The 26,738-nt window shown below is 44.9% G+C and overlaps 1 protein-coding gene and 1 long non-coding RNA gene across 15 annotated transcripts in view; one reads left to right on the forward strand and one right to left on the reverse strand.

The window, feature by feature from the left end:
* SIK2 (salt inducible kinase 2) overlaps positions 1-21,339 on the forward strand; it is a 57,563-nt gene extending 36,224 nt beyond the window's left edge. The window contains exons 10-17 of one of the 14 annotated variants that reach the window (XR_006181070.1): positions 689-917; positions 1,484-1,750; positions 1,885-2,048; positions 2,461-2,551; positions 3,068-3,181; positions 3,793-3,884; positions 9,911-10,614; positions 19,626-21,339. Coding sequence is in view for 13 of the 14 variants with exons in the window: in XM_042882610.1 (XP_042738544.1) it covers positions 689-917; positions 1,484-1,750; positions 1,885-2,048; positions 2,461-2,551; positions 3,068-3,181; positions 3,815-3,884; positions 5,345-5,933 (1,524 nt within the window). In the remaining variant the exon portion in view is untranslated. Of the gene's footprint in view, positions 1-688; positions 918-1,483; positions 1,751-1,884; positions 2,049-2,460; positions 2,552-3,067; positions 3,182-3,792; positions 3,885-5,344; positions 7,365-9,183; positions 9,455-9,910 lie in introns of those variants that run through there. The other 13 variants (XM_042882615.1, XM_042882616.1, XM_042882613.1 and 10 more) reach the window with 13 other exon arrangements.
* Positions 1-26,738, reverse strand: part of LOC122186170 — a 62,668-nt gene that overhangs the window by 33,777 nt on the left and 2,153 nt on the right. The gene's annotated exons all lie outside the window — the stretch shown is intronic.

Below are 26,738 nucleotides of genomic sequence, written 5' to 3' on the forward strand. Positions count from 1 at the left end.
AAGACAAAATGACTAAGAGTAATAAATACAGAAATGTAATTCTAGGAGTGTTTCAGATTGGAAAGGGCCAGTATTTCAGCTAGGGAAGCAATGCTAACTTCAAACCAGACGAAGTTGCTCGGAGATTTAACAAGCTGTGTGAATTCAAGAAGGCGGCTCCACAGACTCACTCTGTTTATGGAACAGCAGTGCAAGTCCAATGGACTTCTGCTGGAAGGAGTACACTTACTATATCAATCCTGAATACACTTCTGTGGCTCTGAAAGAACACCAATTAATTAAATACAAAAAGACCATTTATTTAATAGTTCTTATTTGATAACAAAAAATGAGCATTGGGAATTTGAATAAATGAGCACTGAGCAAGGGGAAGCAACAATATTGATAATTCTGTAAATATTTGTATTTGTGGCAGAGCTGGCAAAATTAGTTTGCTTCTTTGGTTTAAACAAGAAAGGCCATGGAGAACTCAGTGCTGTGGAATTGAGTATTCAGATTTAGGGAATCAATAGCAAGGGGAATGGCATTGGTGATACCACCTGGGAGATTTGTTTCGTACAACTCTTCAGCAACTCAATGGGTTCTAGGAAAACTGCCTTCAGCCTCCATGACAGGCAGAGATTTCTCATACTTTGGCATGCTGCTGTGTGCAAGTAATGGAAAGCTGTCTGTTCCATGTGGTATTTAGGTAAATGGCTGCCTGCTAGATCCCGTGCCTCCCATGATGATTCGAAAGGGATGCCAGTCACTGCCAACTAGCATGATGGAAACCTCAATCGACGAAGGAATAGAGACGGAAGGCGAGGCAGAGGATGACCCTGCGCAGGCATTTGCAGCCCTGCAGGCAGCTCGCAGTGGGAAGCGGCGTCACACCCTGGCTGAAGTCACCGACCAACTAGTGGTGGTGCCAGGCACAGGTATGGGCCTTACGCACATACACAAACACCTCAAAGCATGAGATCAGTTCCACACAGCCCCCAAACCCGCTGAGCAGGCAGTATGAAATCAGAGCAGCAATCAAACAGTTGGCTGTGGTCATGTACCAGTAGCAATGGGTGAGGTCCTGTGAGTTTGCTTGTGCTGTTCTCACATAACCAAATGTCTCCAAGCCCTTCATCCCCTAAAGACATGCTGGAGGAGAAGGATAGGGCATGCAAAATCCCCCAGATTCTTGGGTACTGCCCAATTAGCAAGGTGACAGAGCCTTTCAGCTTAAGCTGTGATCCCATCAGAATCCCCTGCAAGAACACTGATTGCACTCTCAACAAGCCACTGAACATCACCTGTATGGTGTCTTATTGCTGCACTCATGTAAAAACCAGTAGTAAGAAACCCCAAGACATTCCAGTGCTGTACATATTATGATTACTTCTATTGTTTCATTTTCTCTAATGGAGGACATGGCAGGAATAGCTCGAGCCCATGGCATTTCCTAATTACTGCTGTACTTTCCTTCTATTTTGGCTTTTGGTTTTTGACACAGGCAAGGTCTACTCTTTGGATGAGAACTCCTCTCTGGGCAGCAGCATAGAGTCAGAGTACAACATGGGGTCACTGCAGAGGAATGTGGGCCTGCTAGGCGATGCCCCTCCGCTGAAGGATGTGGTGCCACTGGCAGCACCGTTCCTGGGGCTGCGGCCGACCAACCCCGCCATGCAGGCTCTTGCATCCCAGAAGCGTGAGACTCACAACCGCTCCCCTGTCAGCTTCCGGGAGGGGCGCAGAGCATCAGACACTTCCCTCACACAAGGTAACCATGAGGCCCTAAACTTGCTGTGTTCCTACAGGGCTCTGACTGCACCACAGCTGATCTTGTGCTGCTGTGCCAACCAGACATGAAGTAACTCATTTTCTGACGAGGGCTTTTGCACACCTCTTCTACAGGTATTGTAGCATTCAGACAGCACCTCCAGAATCTGGCACGAACCAAAGGAATCTTGGAGCTGAACAAAGTCCAGCTACTGTACGAGCAAATGAGATCAGAAGAAGAACCCCTTCTGCCATCAGCTGCCCCCCAGCTTCAGGACCTTGCTACCAGCTCTGCACAGGTACCACCCTTAGCATAGCTGTCCCCTCCAGGTGCACTGCTGTGGGACAGACTGGGGGGGATGAGGTGATGAGGTGCTGTGGGGAGTCTGAGGAGAGCTGCTCATAGACACATCTCCTTTCTCTCCTCTCTGGCTCCTGCAGAATGGAGAATGGGTACTTGCAGGTTAGCCTCTATATTCTTGGGGTGTCTGAGAATCTAGGCAGCTTTCCAAATCTGATATTTCATTATTACTTTTAATTTGAATGTTTCAGATTTAACAAATCTCAATTAACATCTTTCCATGTTGGAGTTAGCCTCCACTATATATAACTTTAAGGAGTGCAAAAGCTACGTGATAAGAGCTTGATTTGTGTTGTGAAAGGCCAAATTGCTCCTGCCAGTTCCCTAACTATGTGTTTGGAATGGAACAGGTCGCAGGAAATAGGAATGTGAAATCTCTGTCAGACTCTGTGAATGAAACGGGCCAGCAGCACACATGCACTGCAAGCACCCATGCTCCAGGTCAAGCCTGCTGTTCCTTTCTGACTGCTGGAAAACTTCAGTTCTGACAACAAGTTGTAAAGTTTCCCCAAGAATTTCTTGCTTGCTATATGCATGCCAGCGTGCTCACAGTGTTCCCTCCCACCCCTGTGCTGTGCATGTCCTTCCCAAGTGCTATAGAAATCTTTTTGTGTTCAGTTCTGAAGCTGTGCAACAACAGCTGACTCAACTCTGAGCATGCTTTTGCACAGTTTGCTACCACTTTACTTTTAGTACTCCAGAGGGCAAGCAAGTCTCAAAGTGTTATATATAATGTGGTTTTAGTCACAGATGTAAGCCCTTGGCAGTTTGCAGCACAGATAGCTCAGAGCTTTGTCACGTGGGCTGCTCAGCATGCAGTGAAAAAGCGATGGGTGACACCGGGACCCAACTCCAACAGCAGCTATGGAATCTCTGTCCAGGGGAACTCCACAAAGAAAGGGTTTAGGCAGAAAAAGATTTTTCTGGGGATGAAGCTTTTCCTCCTTCTTTCTGCAGGAAGAAAGACCTCAGCAGCAGGAGGCTGCGGCCACTTTCCCCAGTGGTGCACATACCCCAGTGTTATCCCGACGGCAGAGCTTAGAGACACAGTACTTGCAGCACAGGCTCCAGGTACTATGCCTTCCCCACCACTCTCAGTCAGGCACTGTGTTCATGTGTCTTTGGCCTTTCAGATCCCATTATTCTTCTCGAGTCAAATGCTATCTTAGCAGGGAACAGCTGAATTTGAAATTATGCTGTATGTTTCTCCTATTGCACAACGACTCTAATTATGGGAAAGTCAGACTGTATTGCTGGAATTTTCCTACTTGTTCTTTTACTGCGGAATGTTATTAAAGCTATTTGAGGTGGCTGCTAATGAATACTTGTGTTGCACCCTGAAAAGGGGATGCATCAGGATCTGAGGAGCCTCCACCCATCTTCTGTTTCTCTTCCAAACTCCCCCTCTCCCCACACCCCCCTTTTTTTTTCCCCAGCTTCTCTTCCAGTTAGGAAGAATTTTTTCTATGGACTTGTATGATACAGTCCATCATCAAAAATGTTCTTTTTCCCAGGGATAGAAGTCAGTAAGCAGTGATAGCTGTGGTTTTAGACAGCAGCTCTAGTGGCAGCTTCTGAAAATGAAGGTGGACACTTAAGCCATCATAAGGCGAGGCAATCTTCTTTCACTTGCATTCTGGACTGAACAAATACAATTTAAAACAGTGCTACCTTACTTGCAGAAACCCACCCTACTATCAAAAGTTCCAAACACTTGCCAGCTGTTCTGCAAAGAATTGCCCCGGAGTCTGGAACAGCAGTTACAGGAGCACAGGTAAGATTTCAAACTACACATATAAGTGACTTATCCGTACTCTCAGTAGTAATGAAAGAACTGAAACAGACTTTGTCTGATTAGGAATTCCTTGAGAAGGAAAAATTCACTTAAAAATTGTTCAGGTCACAGTTCTTAAAAAATAACTTATTAAAAAAAAAAAAAAAAGGACAACAATCCTGCCTTCAGTTTACAAACTGCTGTGCTGCAATTTTTGCAATTCCACTAGGGCGCAGGTAGACTGACAATGCCCACATGCTTTGTTTAGTGCTGGCGTGCGAAGGGGAAGCACAGCAGAAAGTTACTTCTTGCGCTGTTGTACTCATCTTTTCCCTTGCCATCCCCACCACTCACTACACATTGCATTTTTTATGGTAGGTCAGAGCATGGCTCCATACCCTTTCACCTGCTTGAGAGCTCTGCATTCATTTAGATATTTCCCACCTTGTTCCTATGACCTAGTAATCTTACTGTGAAGAAAATGAGAAGTAAACAGAGTTTTTCTTGTCAGTGAAAATTCAGAAGTGATGCTCCTTTGAAAAAGTTACTGTAGAGAAAAAAAAGGAATGAATGGATTGGAAGTGTGCCTTTTTATAACTGTTATAATGTATTATGGCAGACAAGCTTTTAATTGACAAGTTAAAGAGCTGTAAGGTTTTTATGAGCTCATCATTTGGTAATTATTAAGCAAACAAAGAGGATACTAAGCACGTGTCCATGTCACTAAATTTTGCAGAAGAATTGGAAAACGAGAAAGGAAAACAGCCACCTAGCTACATTCTTTATGGAACAAAAAGAATTAAGGAATAGAAGTGTGAAAATACTACTTGATTTCAAGGAAGTATGTAATCTAGAATTGCTTTATAGGTCACAGACGCTCCTGACAACTGATTAATCCTAATCAAGAACTTAACTGACAATACTGACAGTATTCAGAGCAGCTTGATACATTTATTCAAGACTAGGATGTCTGTGCAGAGAAATAAGCTGGGAAACAATAGATTCCTTTTCTGAATGCTATCAGCATACGTCAGTAGCGGGTTTCCTATTTGTATGTGCTTAGGGAATTGGCTGGCAAGAGACCTCCCCTTTGTCATATCACAGGAATTTTCAAAGGTAGCTGTGTAACCTGATGCCGTGTTGAAAATTCTTCCAGTTTGCAAGGAGGTCAAAGCTGTGAAGTTTTGTAAAACTTCATAGTGAGGAGTGCAGTTCAGATAGAAGGAATATTGGGGAGGGAAGCTTTGCTCACTTGCCTTAGTAGCTGGAAAAGTACAACTGTTCTGTTCACAAGTTCCACACACTAAATTTCAATAAATAAAAAAGGTTGACTAGGAATTTTCCATTTCTGCCCTTTGCTCCCTGCTGGAACTGTAGGAGTGCAAGTGTAGCAGCACTGATACTAGTGCCTTAACACTTGAAAAGCCAAAAAATAATTGCTGTTTTTGTCCTCGATTCAGACTGCATCAGAAGAGACTCTTTCTCCAGAAGCAGTCCCAGCTGCAGGCCTATTTTAACCAGATGCAAATAGCCGAGAGTTCGTACCCAAGGTCAAGTCAAATGCCACTTTCATGCCAGGAGGAGCAGCAGCCATCAGCACAGCAGCAACCAACCCAGTTCAGCCTCCAGCAGACTCTAAGCCCTGTCATGGAGCCTTCCTCAGAACAAATACAATATGACCTCTTCCTCAGTCACTACCAGAAAGTACAGCTGGAGCCACCACCGCCCTCCCTGCTCACCAGCTCATCACGATTGTCATCACCAATTCAGGTGCAGCAGCCACCACAATCCTTACAGTACTCCTATCAGACTTGTGAATTGCCTGTTGTCACCTCTTCTGAGCCAGACTACCCTGACCAGTGCCAGTATTCCATGGACCCAGCAGAGCAGAGCAGTGTAGCATTGCCTGACAGCCAGGGCAGCTTGGCAGCCCAGGAGCCACAGTCAAACTACGATGCACTGACGCTCTCAGAGCTGCCCGGACTCTTTGATTGTGAGATGATGGAAACTGTAGATCCCCAGCACAGCGGCTACGTCCTGGTGAATTAATACCATGGGTGTCTAACATGAGAGTGGAAGCCAGGGTGGATGGAGAAGCATGTAAATTTTTGGCTTTGTTCCAACCCTAAAGTTTCTGATCCTTCAGTCAACAAGGGAACTAAAAATCCACCTGGCCAGAAAAAAGCTGGAGATGGCTAGAAGCATGTGGCCACCAGCTTCTCCTTTCAGTGGCTGGGGCTAGACAAACAGTTCAGCTTGGTTGCATAAAGAACCAGTTTGCGTAGACGGAGAGAAAAAAAAAAAATATATATATATATATAAAGGAAGTGGCCCCTTCCAAAAACTTTGATAGTCTGGCAGTGTTCACCTAGCATTTGCTAGGAGAAAAGAGAACGAATGCATATTGCATTCTACTTTTTGGCAATAAAAGCAATAGTTTTCACTGAAATTCAGACTTAATTTGGGTCTGAGCTGATAGCAAGTAGCATACTAAGCTGAAGCAGTAGTGAGGTGGATCCAAAGGAAAGTTGCACTTCAGCATCCAGTTTCTGGTTAAGCTACTGATCTGCGACTGCTCTGTGGTAAGTCTAAGAGAGCACCAGGAACCTCAGGCAGCCTCTGCTTCCTCCTGCTAGCAAATAAACAGTTATTTCCCAAGCCTGCCAAGGAATTCTTAATTGGTCACTAAGGGAAGCTTCTGGATATTTGTTAAGTAATGTACTGACTTGATAAAAGGACACTTGGAACTGATCCAGGGCATCACAGTGTTTTCTAGAGGCTTTGGGTGGAGCTGAGAATACTGAAAGGTGAAGGATTAGTAGCAGAGGGACAGGCTAAGAAAGACAGCAAGAGCTGCAGCCAGTGGCATTCAGAGATCTACCTAGGTGATGTTGGAAATCACCCCTTGCTGCAGACAGACTGTTGTGGAGAGTTCTGTCTTGGAGAAGATCTATCTGACCTTCTACGGCATTTTAGAAACAAACAAACTGTGTTTTGAATTTGCAGTATGTGTTGCTGGTGGTTTATTGAGCTTTGTATATATGGACAATTATTTACAGTTTTAGAACTTAATGAGCTTAAAAAAAAACCCTGTGAAGTGATAGTGCTGTGCCTTTTTTCAGTTCTTCATCAGACTATATGCTTTTTTTTTTCTGAAGAAATAGACAATACCCCATCTACATCCTTGCTGCTGCCAAAGTCCCTTCAGAGCACATGTTCCACTATGTGGAATGTAACATTGAACTTTGTTAGCATTTTGAGTGTCTCAGTATATACAATATACTGAAAGTATTACAGCAATATTGAGCATCAAGAACTGTTATGTACTACTTCAACAAATACAAAATTCAACAAGCAGCTGTGTCCCCAGAACTTCCAGTCAGGAGATATTAGTTGTAGGAGGATTGTTTAGGAATCTGCAGTAAGTTTAGATCACTAATTTGGAGCTCATCTCAGGTCTTCAAATGTTGTGGGTTATTGTCTATCTTTCTCCTGTAGATGAAGCTTGTAGCCAGACAGTTTCAGCCCTTTTCTGAGCAAACTTTAAGCACAGTTGCAGATTCATTAAAGCACAAATGTTGGAGAAACTGTGCTGATGGCACATGTAGAGACCACTGTTTTCTGGAAAATTTCTCTACGATATAAGTTTAAAGTTAAATAAAAGATTTTGACACTACAACTAAAGAGAGTGGCTTCAGGACATGTAGTCACTTAAAATGGATAGACAAATGTTTCTAGTGTTTTTACATACTGTAGCAAAGCACAGGCTTGGAGAGATAGCAGGAGGAAGAAAAGAAAAGTACTTGTGATTGGCTGGGTCTTCAGTATGTGTCAGACCATAGATCCTACTGAACTTCAACAAGGAGTTCTCAAAACTACTCTCTTTCACCAGAAAGGTGAATTATCAGCCAGCATTTACAGCAATAAGACCACGCTTAAATGTGGAATAGACTTCAGTCACTGCACTGTAGGCTTTGGGAAGGAGGGAAGAGTTTAACAACTGACAGAAAGTACCTTGTTTTCTGTGTATGACAATTAGAGATGTCATCACTGTTGATACAGAGCCTGCTCTGATACAGCCCAATTCAGTCTTAAGTGCTCACTTCTACCTCTGATATCAGAACAATTCTCAAGGCAAAAGCAAAAGAAAGTTTAAGGAACAGCAGTCACATCTACACACTACTTACTTTTTTGATAAAAGAGAGCTGGAAAACTGTTGTTTAGATAGCTGAGATAGACACATTTCTTTTCAAAGGGAATTCACACAATTAAAGCTTTTTCTGACAGTGCAAATAGCTGCAGAACATAGAAACCTCAGTGCCCCCCTGAAGTGACTGACAAAAGGACAGGAAAGAGATGAAAACCACTACAGCATAACACACCAGGCATATCATTATGGCAGAAGAGAAAAGGAGGCTGTGTAGTCAATGAATATAAAGATGTTATAATTATGAAATAAACAAGAGAGTTTGGCAAAGCAGATTATAACAAAAACTGAATAGATAGAAAGCTTACCCTCATTCTGGGCTCGCTGCAAAATTCCAGAGGAGGGATCTCCAGAAGAGATCCTCCCCCACTGGTAGCCAGCTCTTATATGGGTCTAGGAGAGGTGCAGCCAGGCTCCACCCCTTCCAGCAGCACAGGTGGAGTGCCTTCACCTGTGCTCCATGGCTGACTCATGGCTCGCCTCAGGTGATCAATCAGAGGTTCAGGCCATGACTCAGCAGTTCCCATACAGAGGCAAAGAAGTCCTTTCCTTTCATTCCTTTTCTATCCTGCAGTTCTAAGATCAGACAAGTGCTCGAGGAACTATGCAGCAAAAACCATCACTGGGACACACTCAGCTGTGGCAACAGGCCCAGTTTTGCATCAGGAGCTAGCTTACTGCCAAGCCTATAACCACTTTCCTCCCTGTGCAGCTCCATTATACCATACATTTTGGAAGTCAGTGATAACTCAAGAGCAGAATTATGTGATTCATTTAACAAAATGTGCCAATGAGTCTAAGCTCAGCTGAGCTTCGCAGTACCGCTAAGGGGAAAGCTATGGAGTTTTTGAATATAGTTCAGACTGTTACCGTCAATCACCATCCTATTTACTATTTCATGCAATTTCCTTAAGTCAGTTAGAATAAAAGGCTTCTAATGCCTTTTAATACAGCAGAGTATCCACTGGACACCACTTTGTAGTCATGCTACTTCAAAGTAGTTCCTTTGTTCAAATCTGTTACGTCTAACATTAGATGACAGCATACACTACTGTTAAGAGTAATTATTAGCTTTATTATCTTGTATTACAGGCTCCTTTGAAGAGACTTTGGTGCAATGTATATGGGGTAAAAATTTCATATGGAGAAAAGTGCAATATGTGTGTGTGTGGTACGTTCTTTAATGTATTTTTTTAAGGAGTTAGAGGGTTTAGTCTCTGCTTTGGGATAAATGCACTAGTATTGTGAGCTCCAGTTTGGTAAGTTCATCTGTAGTATTTACATGCAACTGATATGCTGGACTCTGTGAAGCAATTACAGTGTATTGATACAAAATAAAGAATACATACATTTCATTTTCAAATATGTAGTGAGCTACAATGGCTTCTGCTGCTCAGTGTTCTTTAACAGCCTCTTTACATATTATGTTGCAGTTATCCCTGACACACCAAGCTTCAAATCACAAAAAAAAAAAAAAGAAAAAAAAAGAAAAACCACCTACTGCAAAGGATGGATTCTCTAGAATTATTTGGCTTCCTACTGTTTTAACACACATGGGGTTGTTGATACTACAGACTCTGCAAGGCATTCTAACAGTTTCACAAAGGAAAAAAAATTGCATGTCTTTATTGTCTTTGGTTCTGGAGCAGGACTCCAAAACTGGCAAGGCTAGTGGTATATCAATTTGACATCGAAAGAGGAAAGTTGTTCTCAAAAAAATCACTACTACTTTTGTCATTGCTCCACATCAGTCAGGATAAGTTATCCAAGAGGTTATGCAAAAGCCGTTTAATGTAGATCATACAATTCTAATTCCTAGGAATGCTGTGTGAATGAAGAATAAAGAATCAGGCAGTCGATGGGACACTGAAGTCTTTTCCAGAGACCGGAAAGATTGATGCCTCAAGATTCTTACAGTACTTCGTACTTTCACTAGCAGAAGACTTGTTCAAAATGACTTTAAGGTGAAATGACAAAACAAGGGAAAGTTGGCAGAAGTTATCCTTCTGTGGAATCAGAAGCAAGATTTGCACTTGGCCCAAAATTGTCCAGTTAATTTGAAAACTCCTATTTCCTGCTCTTCCCTTTCTCTGCACTGACAGTAAGACTGAACTGGCCCATTAAAGACCTAAGAAAAGAAGCCCCACTCTGAGAATTCAACAAGTTACAACAATTTACAAATTACATCCCATTCACTGCTTTCCTTGAAACCTTTTACCCTGAGCCGGTATAAAAGGCTTACTTTGAGCCTAAGACAAGCTAGGACCTTCCTCTTACAGGAGAAGCTTCATCTTTCTACAACTATAAGCAGCAACAATGAAAAATTAAGATTATTCCTCTGCTTGAAGCCCTACACCACTGTCCTGTTGAGGATGAAAAACTAAAGAAGGAACCTCAGCAGTTCTCTTATAATTTAAGCTGAAAGCTTATGTCTACAGAAAAATTGGGCAACTCCAAAGAGAGACTCTGTGGGAAAGCACAATGCCATGCTCCAAGGAAAGGGAGAGCTGGAAACAAGATCAGGTAAGGAAAGCATTATATCTCAGCTTCTTCCACAGAGCTGCAACAACAGGTATATTACAGGATAGGTCACAGAAGTGCACATGTGAAAACATCCCAAGATTTCTTTCCTTGACATCTCTAACGTAACTCCTGTGACTTCAAGGGTTTCTTCAATAGCAAGAAATGTGTGATGCTCAGAGACCAAAAGAAAAATCAGCATAAAATCCAGCAAGTTCATCTGGCCTACCACACTGAAACTCTGCTGTCCCTATTGCATTTGCTCAGTGACCTCAGCTACAACTGGTCATAAACAGCTGCACCTGAATACAGCACTTTGGGTGACACACTGTAACACAAAACACTCAGCAACAGATCTAGGAGGTCAGTACTGTTAAAAACTGAACAACTGACTGATCACATTCCACATTCCTGTGAATCAGAAGTGTCAAGAAGCCTCAAGACTGTGAGCTCAGACTACAAGAAATGCTTATGTGCCATAAGCATACACCAAGCTCAACAGGACCAATGCATCTGCTGTGTCTGCTTTCCCACATACTCTGCTCCTCTGCTGCCTCTTGAGCCTCCTGATGCAGTTTGATGTGATGACCCCAGCAAAAGGGATGCAGGTGCTTTGCCTGCATGCCCTGCTTACCCCTGACCATCAGTTGGCAACAGGAAGGTGCTCAAGCTGCACAGCCTGGAGCTGTTCATCCTCTAGCAACACTGCAGATAGGCTACATATGGGACAGGAAGAAAGGAACATTTCTTCCCATACATATTTGCTATTAGCAGTCAAAGCAAAACTAGAGAAGGTCACACCTCAAAGGGTTGCCTCAGCTAACCTTACAAGCTGTCTGGAAGACACTCACCCTAAAATGTAAAGGTTAAGCCCTTCTTACCCCAGTGGAGATGGGAAGAAGCCCTCCCCTCTGGACTAAGTTCCAGCCTGCAGGCAGGGTCACATCTTTAAGCCCCTTGCATAGTGTTCCCTACTGACTGCAGGCCAGCAGTACATTCCATTTCGTGCAGCGTGGCTGAGGTTATGCAGATGTATCAGCAGGCAGGGCTGTCATGGGAACACAGCCACACTGGGCAGCAGCTGACTGTCAGCACCATATGTGCATGGGGCAAAAGCAGACACATACACATCACTTCTGCTATATTGGCTTTCGCAATCTGAATTGCAAGGAAACTTAGTCTAAATTTGGTGCGTGATTTCTGTGAGTGCAAGCTTCATCCTCTGCTTACTTTCCACCAGTGTCCTGAACACATCCTATACAAGCCTCAGAAAACTCCATCCCCAAGTCCTTCAGTACAGAACAAAGCAAAGTAGCAGTGAGGGACGTTAGCTGAAGGAAGAGTGGAGAGAAAGCCTAGGGAAGAACTGGTGCAGAACATGCTGGAGTCCTCAGAAGCAGAGAGTTGAAACAAAGAGGCACAGCAGGCCAATAAGCAGATTTCCCCAGTTCTGAAGCCGGGAACGCAAGGTGAGATGGGATTTGCCAGTGTATTTCGGTATTGCTACATAGGGGTGATTGAATGCAATACTATGTGACAAGCAGGAAGCAGAACAAAATTAGTATCCGTGTATTTGCTAATGAGGGAGTACAGTATAACTGCTTGATCACTGGTAAGAATCCCCTACACAAGAAAATGAGCTTCAAAACAGGATCAATTATTTTTCCCCCATAAATCAGGGTGTGTAACTGGCCGATGCCACAGATTCTATAGTCCTGACCCCAGTGAGGACAACACAGAGGGAACATTGCCAAGCGGGTCAGCCTGGCAGAGAGGGCTGTCCACTGGGACAACAAAAGGCTGACATCTCTCCTGACTCAGCTTATTTTCTGACAAGAATGTCAGATTGCATGTCTGAAAGGGAGGTGATATGTCAGGAAACTCACATTAAATATGATGAAAAGAAATTACTAATTGGGTAAATCTTACAGAGAATCAGCTGCGAATTAGGAACAGAAAACCTCAAAGGAATAAGAATTGGGAAGCAGAACAGAGAAATGAGGCAGATTCAGCCACTAGAGGAGCAGCCAACAGGGGCACAAAGAGCAAATAGTATTGGCATGTGTTTTAGCACAGCAGAGACATTGGGAACAAGGCAGAAAGGAAAAGGAAGACTGATAAACTGATATTGAAACATTTTACCTGGTATCTGGAAGAAGATAAAAGCTAAACAATAACATGGGACAGCACAGAAATGAGTGTCAGGAAACTAGATCCAAAGCTGAGAAGTGCACACAAAGACGCAGAGCAGCCCCCTCCCCTCACTGCCAACAGCCATGCATGCTCACACCAGGTACATAGACAAAGCTGGCCTCAGCAAGGAACACAGCCCCAGGAGCCACACAGCCCACCAGCATGGAGTGTGGGAAGCAGAGGACTACTGTGTGTTTGAAATGACACTCCAAAAACATCATTAACAGGCCTACCTCAGACCGAAGCATACAACAATGGCACCACATGACAATACTGGAGTGCCTAAAATACTCTGGCTGAGCCCAACCTGCAAAATCACACCACTAGACACCTATTTGCCTTTGTTCTTAGGCAAGCATTGGTATTAGTAAAGGCCGTGTAGAGAAAACAAGACTCAAAAACTAGACCTCATCTTTCCAGCTCATTTCAGGAATTACTGTCTGCCCATTTTTTCAGGTCTTTCCAGCAAGGATCCCAAACAGTATCCCTGCTGGGAAAACTCCATTTCCTATATAGCTGCCACTCAGCATTAGGAAGGGGTATAAAAATGTTTTTATAAGAGATCTCTGTACTCAGAAAGATACTTTAATGGAGAAATTTTCTGCAAGGAAAACGTAAAGGAAAACCATAATACGGTTTTAGGTAACAGTACTTACTGAACTGACTTATCAAAACACTACCACCTTTATTTTCTGATAAGAAGTCATGTGGTGTTGATTTACAGAATAGAAACAAAATGAGTTACATTTTGGAAAGCTAATATGAGATTTGGTCCCAATGGACAAATGGACATTTACTTAACTGAGAATTATATGCTGATCTCTGGAAAGGTTGGGTGCTCTTGGGAAGATCATGAGCCCTCTGCAGCCCGCCTCCCTGTAAGCTGGGAGCTGAGAGCATGCAGCTGCTGACATCAATAGGGTAAATAACACCATGTACCAAAATCACCTGGGTATACATTACCCTTTCAACTGAGCCTGCTGAGAGCTGTGCTGCAGTGCTCTCAGGAAAGCCCAGGTGTCTGCTTGCATGGAAAATACTGCACCAGATCCAACACATGTTCTCTAAAGCCTCCACTCCCTTAAAAAACTAAGTAATTTCAGCTTCTCAGATTGTTTTGTTGTTTTTTTTTTGTTTGTTTGTTTTTAAAAGTACAGTATAGCAGCATACAGCTTATTTGCTGAGTGGGTACTGTGACACGTGTGCCAAACGGCAAAAGCCCCAGCAGTCAGGAGGTTGCCTGCCCCATTCCAGCATGGGCTGTTCTGCTTGCAGTTAACAGTTTGTGCATCAATCACTCGGCAAGGCCACGTGCTGCTGCTCTGCACAGAGCTGAGAGCTTCTGCAGAACTGAGCAGGGCTCAGGGTAAACGCTACAGGGCTGGCAGCAAGCGGCGTGCCCAGCTCTGAGCATATCAGTTGCTGGGTGTAGGGGTCTGCACTTTGCCCACAGTGTACAGAACCTGGCTTTAACCTCCCCGATAGCATTGTGCTATGAGCAAAGCAGGAGGACATTAATGATAATGCTGCTAATTAGTGGCCGAGCCCTATTAGCATCATGGTAGCTGCACAAAGGGCTGTTGGAGAGATTGATGAGTTACGGCCAGGGATCAGGGAGCTGACATGAGCTGGGAGCATGGCCATACTCTGCTCCCTGTGCAAGACAATCCCTGGGGCCGTTGCCATGCCAACACATCTGCCCAGGCCACACTGCCTATAGGAAGCCGAGGGTAATTTAGCACAGAGCCAAGGAAGGTTCTGAAGCACTTTCCAGGCACTGAGCAAACTTTCTCAGGAAGGCAGAGAGAGCTCCCAGAGCTCCTGATGGGGACAGACCAGCACATCCCCCTTTGCTGCCAAGAGCACTGGCATCAGCCCCACAGGCCTGGCCCAGTGGGGCCACTAGGCTGGAGACGACTCCAACACCTCTGGTTGTCATACACTCACTCTGGTGCCAAGCTGCAGTTCAATACACAAGGCCCTGACCTCCTCCCAGAGCCACCGTGAGCTGACCTTCGGTCCTTCTGGTTAACCTTGGTCCTTAACCTCAAGCCCCACAGACATACTTGTGGGCCCCAGCACTTCACCTTGCCCTATTGATGTTTATTCAAAGTAATCACATATTTGAAAACATGCCAAAGCTCTGACTCAGCACTGCCTGCCTAGAGATCAGATGTGTGTCAGCTCCTCAGGAAAGTGTATCCCAAACAGTTGACAACAGGCTGCTGCATTTAGTGCTCCTTGCAGGATGGATGCTGAGAGCCAGCACCCTGACAGCCCCTCACTGATGATCAGCAGTCCCAGCACCTGCCATAGAACAGAGAAAGCACCCACAAGGCTCCCACAGTACAGACAATAGGCAGCTAAGGTGCATCACCCCCAACTTGTAGCTGGGGGCTGAGACTTGAATACTAAAAAGCACACAGGGCACAAAATCCCCATGCATTTTTGCTATATTTTGAATATGTTGCATAGAGCCCTAGCATGAAATACCCAGATTTTTGTCTTTCCCTGGAGTACTTGTCCCAGAATACCAGTCTTTAAAAGGACTGACTTTTACATCAACAGTTTCTTAGAAGCCAAAAGAGCAATTTTTTTTTCCCCCTTCAAAATAATTAACTGTAAATCACCTAAAAATAAGCCTAGAAAAACTCAAGAGAAAGCAGCTTCTGGCAGCTTTATTGCATCTCTGCATGGCTCACTATTCCCATCTGGTCACTGGGGATGAGGGAAACCCACATTATGAGCAGACAGACCTCCTGCACCACACAGAGCTCAGATAACCAGCTACAGAGCAGATCCCAGGTCAGCTGGCCTGTACTTAGCAGCTGCTTTTCACAGCATCCCTCACTTCTGAAATTAAATCACGCACCTGAACAAGGGCATCCTATCACTGCTCAACCTTCAGGGGGCAATTGTTGCCTGACCACAGGATTCCAGAAACCACATGTTAGGACAGAGCTAGCAGGTCTTCACAACGCCCAACAAAAAGGGTTTCCTAAGGAGGGTGCAGAAGCACAGCACCAGGCCCAGGCTGGGGCTCCAGGAGCCACGTGTGCAGCGCAGCCACTGCTGTCTCTCCAAGCACAGGGTGTTGCCTTCACAGGCACTGTTCCTATGCAAAGGCTTTCCCAAAGCCAGCAAACGCTCTGGGACCTGGGTTGTGTTGGAATTCACCCAGCAATAGTGAATAGCGCGGAACACAGTTCTCCAGCTCTCACAAAACAGTGTTTTTTTCAGGAGCGAAGGCAGCAGGTGAGGTATTGATGAACCAGCACCAATTCAGGCGCACCTAAACAGAAAGAAAAGCAGGCACAACATTTCTTAAGAGGGGAGGCAGCTGATGCCAGCAGCATCTGACCTCCATCAGCCAACAGGCAGCTCAGGCACTGAGGACCAGCTGCTGCACTTGGTGTTCTGTACTGCCCTTCTCCCTGCTTCTAAAGTAGGCCTCAGCCTGTCATAGTTTCATGGTTTGTCATCAGTATTCCACATCATAACATCATGCAATGCACGTGAAGTTACAGGGTTAATGCTGCAGTTCTGTGGACTGTTCATATTTGTCATGAACCAGGCCAAACCATGACACAACCTGACAGTAGGCAGAGCTGAAACATCTGCTTGAAGGGATCTGTCCTGTCAGAGGGGATTTAGAAGACTGTACCTATGCGGTTTGCTGCCTGTAAACATAGAGAGGTAATTCTGTTTACTCAGAAAGGTGAAAGTGTTGCTTTAAAACAAAGTAACACTCCCTTCTGTAACAAAAGAAAACATCCAAAAACTCAACTCTAACTTCAAGGGGTTTTAAAAATCTAGGCAGAAAACCAGATCACAAAGAAAAAAAATCATTGTTGGCAGAAAACTTGCCAGTCTCAAAATGTATTCCCAAGTTCACATCAAAATACCCAACAAGCAACTCTGTGGGTGAGGCCAGCAGATTTCCAGGCCACCAGTGCTGCGCAGCAGTCTGATGCAGTTACATGTTTCTGAGGGTTTCCCTGGAGAAGGTGCACCAATTCTCCCACTTAATCAAGAAGCACGGGTAGTGTCAGATGAGGGCAAGGAGACTTGTGTGCTGACACAGCTCTGAAGCAGTGATCCTGAGCTGCAGGCCAGGTGGAAGAACTTGTCAGTTCCCAGCAGAACGCGCTGGTGGGTGCATCAGGAATTGCCAGAAGCTGCTGTACCCAATACTGAAGGGCTCACTTGGGAATTGCCTTGTGACTCCAGCTTCATACAGGCCCTTGGCTTGCTATACCTGTTTCCTCTCTGTAATAGTCTATAAGCACTGTCCTGCTTGCAGGGGAGTTGCAGGAGTCAACACTCAGGCAACTGAAAAGGAGAAGTTCTCCAGACTCCAGTATCCCAAATGTATGGCTTAAAAGGCTCAAACTTCCCAGCCTTGGAAAGCAAGTTTCCTTCTGGCTTTGCCCCAGGCAGAGAAAAGTTTTAAATTTCTCAGTCATCATTAATTTCATCTTAAAACATTGTTTGCAGGAAACATCCATTCTCATGACACAGTTTGCTTTAACAGCAGATCCTTCACCCAGCGTTTGTTCAGTGAATGATGTCAGTGCCCATCAGCACAGCCAACTGCATGCAGACGTGGCAGCCGCTAACAAACACGCCTCATTTCCTCTCTTTGCTGAGCAATGCATACCTACTTTACTACCCAGGTAACAAATCAGCTAGTTACTAATAAGAATTTTCACCTAAGCTAAATGATCATGGGGGCTGAAACATACCCTCTTAGAGGCAGAAAAAAAGCTCAGGCCCTCAAGCAGCAGAGTTCTGACTCCACTATGAGGTCAGGCCAAAGCTCTCATTTCAGTTTTCAAGGATGTCAGACTGTCTTTACAGAAGGACAGGGTCTGAAAATGGAGCTGTTCAAGAATGCCTGCCATTTTGTCCAAAGGTTCAGGTCAGCATCTCCTTTCACACACACGCTGCAGACTGTGGGATAGAGACAGTTTTCCATCAGGCATGGCTCACAATTGGGCTCACTCCTCTCTTCCCCTGCCTTTTCTGTTCAGACAATACTACACACAGGAGCTGGCTTTTACCTACATAACTTTCTTAATAGAAGTGTCCTTCAAAGCATGTAGAAATCACAGCAGAGATAGGGTTGCTCTCCCTTGCACTTGCGCAAAAAGCCAATGTAAACAAACACAATGGTGGGAGACTGACACAAGCCTGGCACATGGAAAACCTGCAGATACCTTTCCCAGGCTAGGATTTTCTTCAGAGAAATTCTTTTCTCCCTGAGAGAATGCAAAACCTGAGCATTTGCTCAACAAGTCTTATTGCCATAACAGTAGTAAAACAACTATCTGAAGTGCTCTGCTCACTACTGTGAACTGAGCAGCTCATCACCTTCAAGACACTGCCCATTATCTTCTGCATTTGGAACCTATGTCTGAGAAAAGCCTTCATGTTCTCTGACCAGACATTTGTGGAGGAGCTCTCTGCAAAGCAAAGGTCTGTGAGACATGGGCCGCAGCACACAGATGTACAGGTGCCCAACCTGAAACACACAGCACAACTTCCTCTCCCTCACCTCCTCCCTGCTCCAGGGATGCAGCAGTTTGCAAAGTTGTGGGGTGAAAAGCATGATACCTCCACCAAGCACTGTGTTGCAGCAGTCTCTGCTGCCTGGCTTGGCATGCATCATCTGTTCTGCCAGGCCCTGCTGGAGGAAACAGAGGCAATGCAGGGCTGCACAGCAGCAAGAAAAGCTTTTCAGAGTTTAAATCCTACACCAGCACTCCCACAGCTCTGGGAGTAACATCCGCTGGAGCAGAGCTTGCTATTTCTTTAATTGCTTTAAGAACACCCCTTTTGCCCTTCCTCCAAACTTCCAAGGCATGTCATGGCTGTTCTACACCAACCTGTACATGCAGAAAACAACACAGGACATAGTTTGAGCAGCTCTGGGGCTTCTCTGTACAGCAGAACACTTACTTGAGCATAGATAGGAAGGGGAGCTCTGGGTTCTGACAGAAAGCTGAATCAAAGTCCCTGCACCAATGGGTAACATGAGGCTATCTTTGCAAGGGAAGATAATGCACCCTGCTGCTACAGGTACTCACACCAGATAACTGAAAGAAGCAGGAAGAGCAGCAATACAGGGCGTGGGAAAGCTAAAGGGATCTGTGCTGGGTACAGGTTTTGTGTGAAGAGATGTTGCTTCATTGGGATGAGGACTGCTCACAGCCTTCAATAAAACAGCAGTCCTATTAAACCAGATATATTCATGCTGTGAGACAGCCTGGACAGTGCACTGCACTGCTGCAGAGTTACCAGAAGCTGGCATTTCCGCCGACTTTGGGCAAGTCCTAGATCTGTCCCTACCCAGCCAAGGGAGGCCATCTCTGCTTTGGGGGCTTCCTCAGCGCCAAAGAGCAAAGTTGAGCATGGAACAAGACCCAGTATTCCTGCTGCAGCCTCCAAAGCAGCTGGTTTACATACCAGCACACCACAGTGACTGTGGCAAGGGCTCAGCCCAGTCACTCATTGCTTGTGCAGTGCTGTCCCCTTCCAAAATAGCTGGCATCTGCCACCCTGCTGACACTGGAGCAGATGTTTGTTAGCAAAGCCAGAACTTGGGAGGTTGGAACAGGGAGGATGATGAGCTCAGGTAGAAAGAAGCAACAACAGCAGGGGCAAGCAGACTCTGGAAAAAGCAGAGATCTTTTTCTTGCCAGCTTCCCCAGTGAAGAGCCAGAGAGAAAATAATGGATATTTATAAGCAAACCTGTCTCTAAGGCAGCAGCTTCCGAAGCCTAATAATAGAGTTTGGACTTGTTTATTGTGTGATTCAGATGGCACTGCAAAAAATTGCTGGAAAGCTCCTGCCTGTCCCCAGAGCATATTCCTGAGAAACTGTGAGTCGAAAACAATCTGAGTCCATCTGCAGCGACTCCACGCCAGCAGATTGCCAATGGGTTCTGTCAGTGGCGGTGCATCACAGCAGCAGACTTGCTGGAACAAACAGCACCATGGAAAACAAGCATGAGAGTCTGCTCCCAGCATCCATTCCCTGTCCTAAAGCAAAAGGGTAAGAAATCAAGGATCCTACAACTCTTGCTTTGACCCTTCAGTTTCTCACATCTGCAGCAGTAGACAAATTCAGAAACGCATGGTCCAACGTGCTGTGACATGCAGGCAAGAACTGCACCTGCTAAGCAGAGACGTAATGTCAGATGTGGAAAGCGACTTGCCCCAAAAATCAAGGTGGAAACCCAAGTCTCTAGATTGCCACTGTCGTGCCTTGACCGCTGGGCTAGGCTCAAACCAAACATGATGTAGATAACTGCTCATGAACTCATCACAAAACCCACATCCATTGGGCCTGTTGTTGCTTCTTGTTCACTCAGACACGTTGAAAGTGCTGCTTCCCCAGACAAGATGGAGGGGAGGACTAAAAACAGGAAAGGGCAAAGCAGCTTCCTGGTTTGAACCAGGGAGAAACAGCACTGGGCTTCGCAGCATCTAGATGGTGTGTTCTGATGCAGAGGTATGGCAACAACCAGATCTCCACTAGCTATTCCACTTAGTTACTTATAAACTAAAACTAATTATTTTACTTATTCATAAAATAAGTAAATCAGCACTGAAGGGAATGAGACTGTCACCTATCAGACCAGGGTAATGATATTCTAGCACAAGGTGACTGAATCATTACTCTTACACTAAGAATGCACATGATAGAAAAACCAAGGATGAGAACACAAGTGTTTGGAATGGGCAGGCAGCTCAGTCTAAAAAGTTGGAAAAATATGTGCTCTTCAGCAGGGAGCTGTAACATATTTCCCCTTTTCTGTGCCAGAATAGGGGTGCTCAGCCAATATAGAATTAAATGGACCTGGACAAAGCAGCTTCCTGAGGAGCATAATTAGCTGGTGGCTCGGAGTGCTCTCTAATTCAATTAGCAGCACCATTTATCAGAGCCAGCTGAGATCTACATTTGCACTTGTTGACGTCAATGTGAGACTCACAGCAAGTCCCAGAAGCCTCCAGTTCAGTAGGAGTGAATTGAACTGCTGGGGTCATTTATTTTCAAAGAACAAGAGCTGTAAGGTGTTTTGTTTTGTTTTTGTTTTTGTTTTTGTTTTTTTTTGTTTGTTTGTTTTTTAAATGCTCCTTGCTTTGCAGTCTCCAAGCTGCAAGCCTGAAATCTTTTGCAGCCCAGTTCAAAGCGATGATCTTCTGTTCTCTCCACCCTTTTACCCTTTTTATTTTCAGTACTCTTACACTTCCTAGGCAACAGAGGGCACTTCCAGTTCATCGTAGGGAAGCAGATGCCAGATTTAAGAACCATGTCATTCTACTGAGTTGGGAAGCTATACTCAGAGACACACGCAGCCTGGCTCACTGCATGAAGCTCCTGGTGCACTTTCACCACCTCTACCCACAGAGGTTTGTGCCACTCTCTGGGAAGACCTCTCCCCACAGATCCGCTGACTCTGTGATTCTATGATTCTATCCCAATGTTGGAAATGACCTATAAGATCATCTAGCCCAACCGTCTTCTCATTACCATTGCTACCACAATCTACTAAACCATATCTCGCAGCACCTCATCCAGACACCTCTTGAACACTGCCAGGGACGGCAACTCCACCACCTCCCTGGGCAGCCATTCCAGTGCCTGACCACTCTCTGAGATACATTTTTCCTTATGTCTAACCTAAAACTCCTCTGGCGTAATGAGATCCTTCCAACTCATCAGTTTCCAACACCTAACACACTGCTACAACTGTGCACCACTGCTACTTGCCTGTAGCTAAGCTACCCAGATCCATCAACTTTTCAAGTCTAAGAGACTGCACTACTTAGATCTGTTATTCCCAAATAAAATGAAACAAGAACACAAAAATGGTTTTGCTCATATTTCCATACATTCTCCACCATGATAACTACCAGCAAGTTTATGAACTATAGAAGTACTTGTTGCATCCCTGAGACAGACTCAGGACATCACTGACATAAAGCTTGCAGTTGGATGGGGAAGGGCAGTAGCAACTCCGCAGACTCAGTATGCAAAGGCTGGTCTGAGGATGGACACGAGACAATGAAGGACTGAATAGCAACAAGGGAGACAGCTGCAGCCACAGAGACAACCAGGAGCACCTGCTGTACAAGTGAAGATTTCCACTCAAGCACAATAGCTGATGACTGGACCTGTGGAGTGAAACAGTCACTTGTATCCCATTCAATTGCTAGGCAGATCTGTAATGGTCACTAGCTTGCTCATTTGACAGCTACCAGTCTACTGCAAAACATGCCACATCCCCTTTTGAAAACTGCTTGAGCCCCATTATCTTATGCAAGTTGTAATTCAATCACACTCAAGGAAAAAAAAAAAAAAGAAGCCAACAATGCCATCTTATTTTAGAAATGCTATGACGCATTCAGAGCAGAGGAGCTCAACAGACCAATTGGGAACACGTGCCATGGGAAAAATCTTCATACACGTGTTCCAGCAAAATTCCATGAAAAGTTCCATTGTTTTGAATGCAAAACAATACAAAGATATTTATCTGCCACGGCGATTATAAAACTGAAGGTCCTCACACACATTCACTGTCAGACTACCACAGACAAGAGGGAAACCACCGAGCTTTAAGTTCAAATGGGACACTGAGCACAGAGAAAGTACAGGAGCCCTGGCTGCAGCCCTGCCCCTCTGGCCTATTGCAGCACTGCACTCAAGCTGCCCCACCTGTGCTGATCAGAGAGAGCAGGGCTGGGAGCTCTGGAGGGACTCAGCAGGATAAGAATCAGCCCAGCTGCTATGGCAACCTCCTTCAATGGAGAAGGCACCACACCTCTCCTCTGCTCCAGCTGTGAGGTATTAATAAGGAACTGCATGAGGAATTTCCATGCAGCAAAAATGCAGAAGAGGAGGAGGCTGACAAAGGACACCAGGACCAAACAGCTGCCTGCCTCATCTTCTCCAGGGACATGCTCTGCAAATCCTCTTCTATCCCAGCCTCCCACTAATGCAACATTATCTTTTGTTAATGAGGTCACAGCAACCACAACAGCAACCAGCCCTTCCTTCCCCACCACTCTTTGTTCTCAATTCTTGCTGACTGCTTACCCAGAGAATACATCCCTTCCCCATTCCCACTGCTCTGCCCTTTCATATCATTGTTTCCCCAGTCAGAATGCTCTGCAGTTTGAGCATCTGTGACTCCTAACAACAAGCTGCTGTTCCGTAGTGAGATTCTACTTTTTGCTACAACAAACTGACCTATTACTCAAAGTGACTGTACAGGTTTCCACTTCTTAGCTTGGAAAGAAATTGCCAGCAGGAAATACTTGAACAACAAGCACAGCAGCCATGGACACGAAACAAAGTGAAAAAGCTGCTTACCCTCAGAAGGCCTCAGGTACACAGGGATCTCCAGCAAGATCCCCTCACCTATACTGCCAACCCTTAAATGAGGGCTGGGAAGGGGTGCATCCCAGCTCCATCACTTCCATCAGTACACTGCACGCACCTGAGCTCCTCTGGGTTGGCCCTGCCTTCCCACCAGGTTTTCCATCACTGTTTCAGGACATGACTTGCATTTCCACTACAAGTGTGTACAGATCATCATTTCCTCTTACAAGTTTCTGTAACTGACTCTGACCAACTAGGTCCCAGCCAACATCCATCAAATATCATAAGCCATTCTAACAGTCAGATTTGCCCAACAACAGGTTCTGCAACACAGAACTCAATCCTGCTCTAAGGAAGCCTCGAAAGCAAGAAGAGGCTGAAACCTCATGAAACCAGGAAGTTCTACTCCAAATTAATTCTAATTGTGGAGAAGTAAGAGATACAACACAAAACCACACAGTATTAATAGAAGATGATTATCATTCTGGAGTGATGGTGTACATATACACACCATGTCTGCAGAAACAGAAAATAGACTAAAAAGAGCAAGAGCTCACAGACACTTCAACAAAGACTGTACTCCAGATGATAGCTTGATCTTCTCAGCAGCAAAGCCTTTCAAAATTTCTCTGCTTCCATTTGTTTTTAGTGTAGTTTTTAAACAGGAGGAAGCCAACCCTGCCTCCCAATATTACACACTACGTATTTGTTGCAAGCTTTGAAGGATGGGAACTGACAAATTCCAGTTCAACTATCATTTATTTGGACTCTTAATTCATGATACTTAAAATCCTGAACAATAAGGAGTGCCAGCTCCGCTCTGCATGCTTGCCACTTTCTCAGTGCAATTAGCACAATCAGTCAGTAAATTACACATGGGGGCTTTAATCACTGTACTGTTGTGACACATGTCACTTGCCACGGCAATTTCCTGCAATCAGAGCCACTTAAAGAGGGTCCATGTTGAAATTAATCAGACAAATGAAAAGCAGCAAGAAAAAACCCAAACCTCAGCAGCATGAAGATGTTTTAGTAACATCAAAAACATGTAACTGGAATTAAGTCAAGTTCAAGAATTGAGATTACAAGTTCAGGTTTAGAGTAGTAGGGGTCCTCAATGGAGTGAGTTACTAGTTTGCCTTCACTCTCTCTCCTCCCATGTGCCTCATAATTCTTTGAGTCCCACAAGAGTACAATCCTTAGCCTGTGAGAGCCTCAATATGGGATATTAGTCCAGAAGTAACATATTGCTAAAGAAAAAAATACAGCTTTTTCCTCTAGGGCTCAAGTCTGCATGCAGACAAAAAAAAAAAATACCGTGGTGCTTGCACTGGAGGTGCTATAGATTGATTATTCTGCAATCTCCAGCAGCTTTTGCTCCTATCATGTCAAAGTTGGGAAGTCCGTTTCAAAGCCACAAGGCACTGGCCAGCCTTTCATCTCTCCTTGCAAGGGAACATTTTGAAGCTCTAAACACATACTGTTGCCCTGGCCACAAAGAAGCTCTCTAACTAGCCCAAGGATGTTATGTGAATCTCACTATAGATCAAACACTTGAAGATAGACCAGTCCTTGGGGGCTGCTGGAAAAAAACTCATGCACCAGTGCAGAAAAGGTTAGGCACAAGTGCGCACTAAAACCCAAGGGCAGGGTCTGAAGTTTCCACTGTTGAGAAATTCGCAGCAACAGACTTCAGAGCATTTCTGCAGAGATGAAGGACTGCAGCAAAGCAGCTGTTCCTTCTGCTGTGAAACAGTACAGAAACAAGTCACCACTCAGCACCACCCAAAACAGCCACACAAACAAGCCACCAAATGAGGCCTGAAAGTACTGCCAGAGAAAGCCTCCCTACTAAACACTGTTAAATCCTTCATAGGATGTACTCACGGGGATTAAGAAATGACAGATGAATCTGTACCCTAAGCTCCCTGAAGTCTCCAGTCTCTCTGAAGCCCTGCTAGAAACATAACACTCTTACTCCTTATCTCTAGAAGTACATGGCATAAAAAACTTGGTGCAGCAGCACCTCCCAAACAAGCACCATGGCATTGCCACCAAGGTTCAGACATGGTCTAGATCACTCAAATGACCAGAACCTCCTGGAAAACTCCTGGAAGGCAGATCACTTGCCTACTGATCAGATGTCATTGGATACAACTCAGCCTCCCCTTGAGATCCATTAATTATTTCTAAGACCTTCTGAAACTCACTGGCTTTGTTATTTCCCACGGCAATAATCTCAGCACCCAACTATACACTGTCTGGAACTGCCTTCCACACCAGTTCTCACTTTTAACTAACTTAAGAAGATACAATACAAAATGTTAATCCCGCCTTTTCCACTGTTTCTTTTCATAAGTCTAAGCAAAGCAGTAGCTCCTCCCCTGTAACCTGTAGGTAATTTTTACATTGCTTATGGAAAAAAAAAACACAACAGGAAGGAGTGTTTATTATAAGCTCTTTGAAAAGCTTATAGAAAGAAGGCAGCAAGAGGAGCCTAATTGTGGTTATCATTACTTGTCACTGACTCTATAATCTATCAGTCCTCAGGATGACTGCTTTCTCCACAGTTCATTCATCCAAAAGAAATGGAGAGATCAGGTGTTGTCTCTGTGAGTCAGATTGGCCTCAGCTGCAGAACGATTCCAGCAGGTGGAATCATCCACCTTTCTTCCTCCCCTGAGGTCTCAAAGATGCCTTCACAATAACCGCAGACCCTGCCTGCCAGCCAGCCAAGTTCAGGCCACGTGCTGCCAAATAAGCAAGGAGACTCACAGCACAGAACCACATCAGGACCCTGATACAAACTGAAAGATCCACGAGTTCTGCACTGCCTGCAGCTCTGCAGCCTAACTGAGAAGAGCAGCAGTAGCCAAGAACTGGATTAAAGCTGGCAAACACAGCCACCCCACTTGTGCCCACTGCATTTGTATTACATCCACAGACAAGTGTGCTATTAACAGCACTTTGTTGTGATACGGCGCTGTTGAGCATTTCGTGACAGTTTACAGAGCTTCAAAGCGAACAAAAGCCGCTCAACTCACAGCGCAGGGACCCGGACGAGAAATCTCAGAGCCATCAATTACCAGCTCGAGAGCGACATTACGTGGCAGAAGGTGGAACTGCAGTCCCGCCGAGCTCGCAGGGTGCCTTTCCTTAAGAGCGCATCAGAAAAAGAAATCAGCCATCAAAACCTGGTATGCAACTGTCCCGACAGCAGGAAGGAAACCATCGCCTCTCACATCTTATCTTAAACTCACCAGAGAGATCAGGTCTGCGATAGGTGAAGACATTATATAAAACAACATTCAGAGTTGTAGCTACCAACTTTCTATGGTAATAGCTCTCCACAACTACCAGAGCCACCTAAAAGCAAGCATGTTATCTGCAGCCTGCCAGAAGCTTTTGCTGCACTGTCCAACAGCTGAGAGTGATTTTGTTAATTAAACTTACTCCTTCTATTGTAAGCCCAATCTACTCCCTCTTAGGAGGGAGGAAAGATACTACACACACACACACACACACACACACACACACACACACA

The sequence above is a fragment of the Lagopus leucura genome, unplaced genomic scaffold, assembly GCF_019238085.1.
Source record: "Lagopus leucura isolate 7727_CA_CO unplaced genomic scaffold, USGS_WTPT01 Super-Scaffold_100034, whole genome shotgun sequence".
Classification (NCBI taxonomy): Eukaryota; Metazoa; Chordata; class Aves; order Galliformes; family Phasianidae; genus Lagopus; species Lagopus leucura.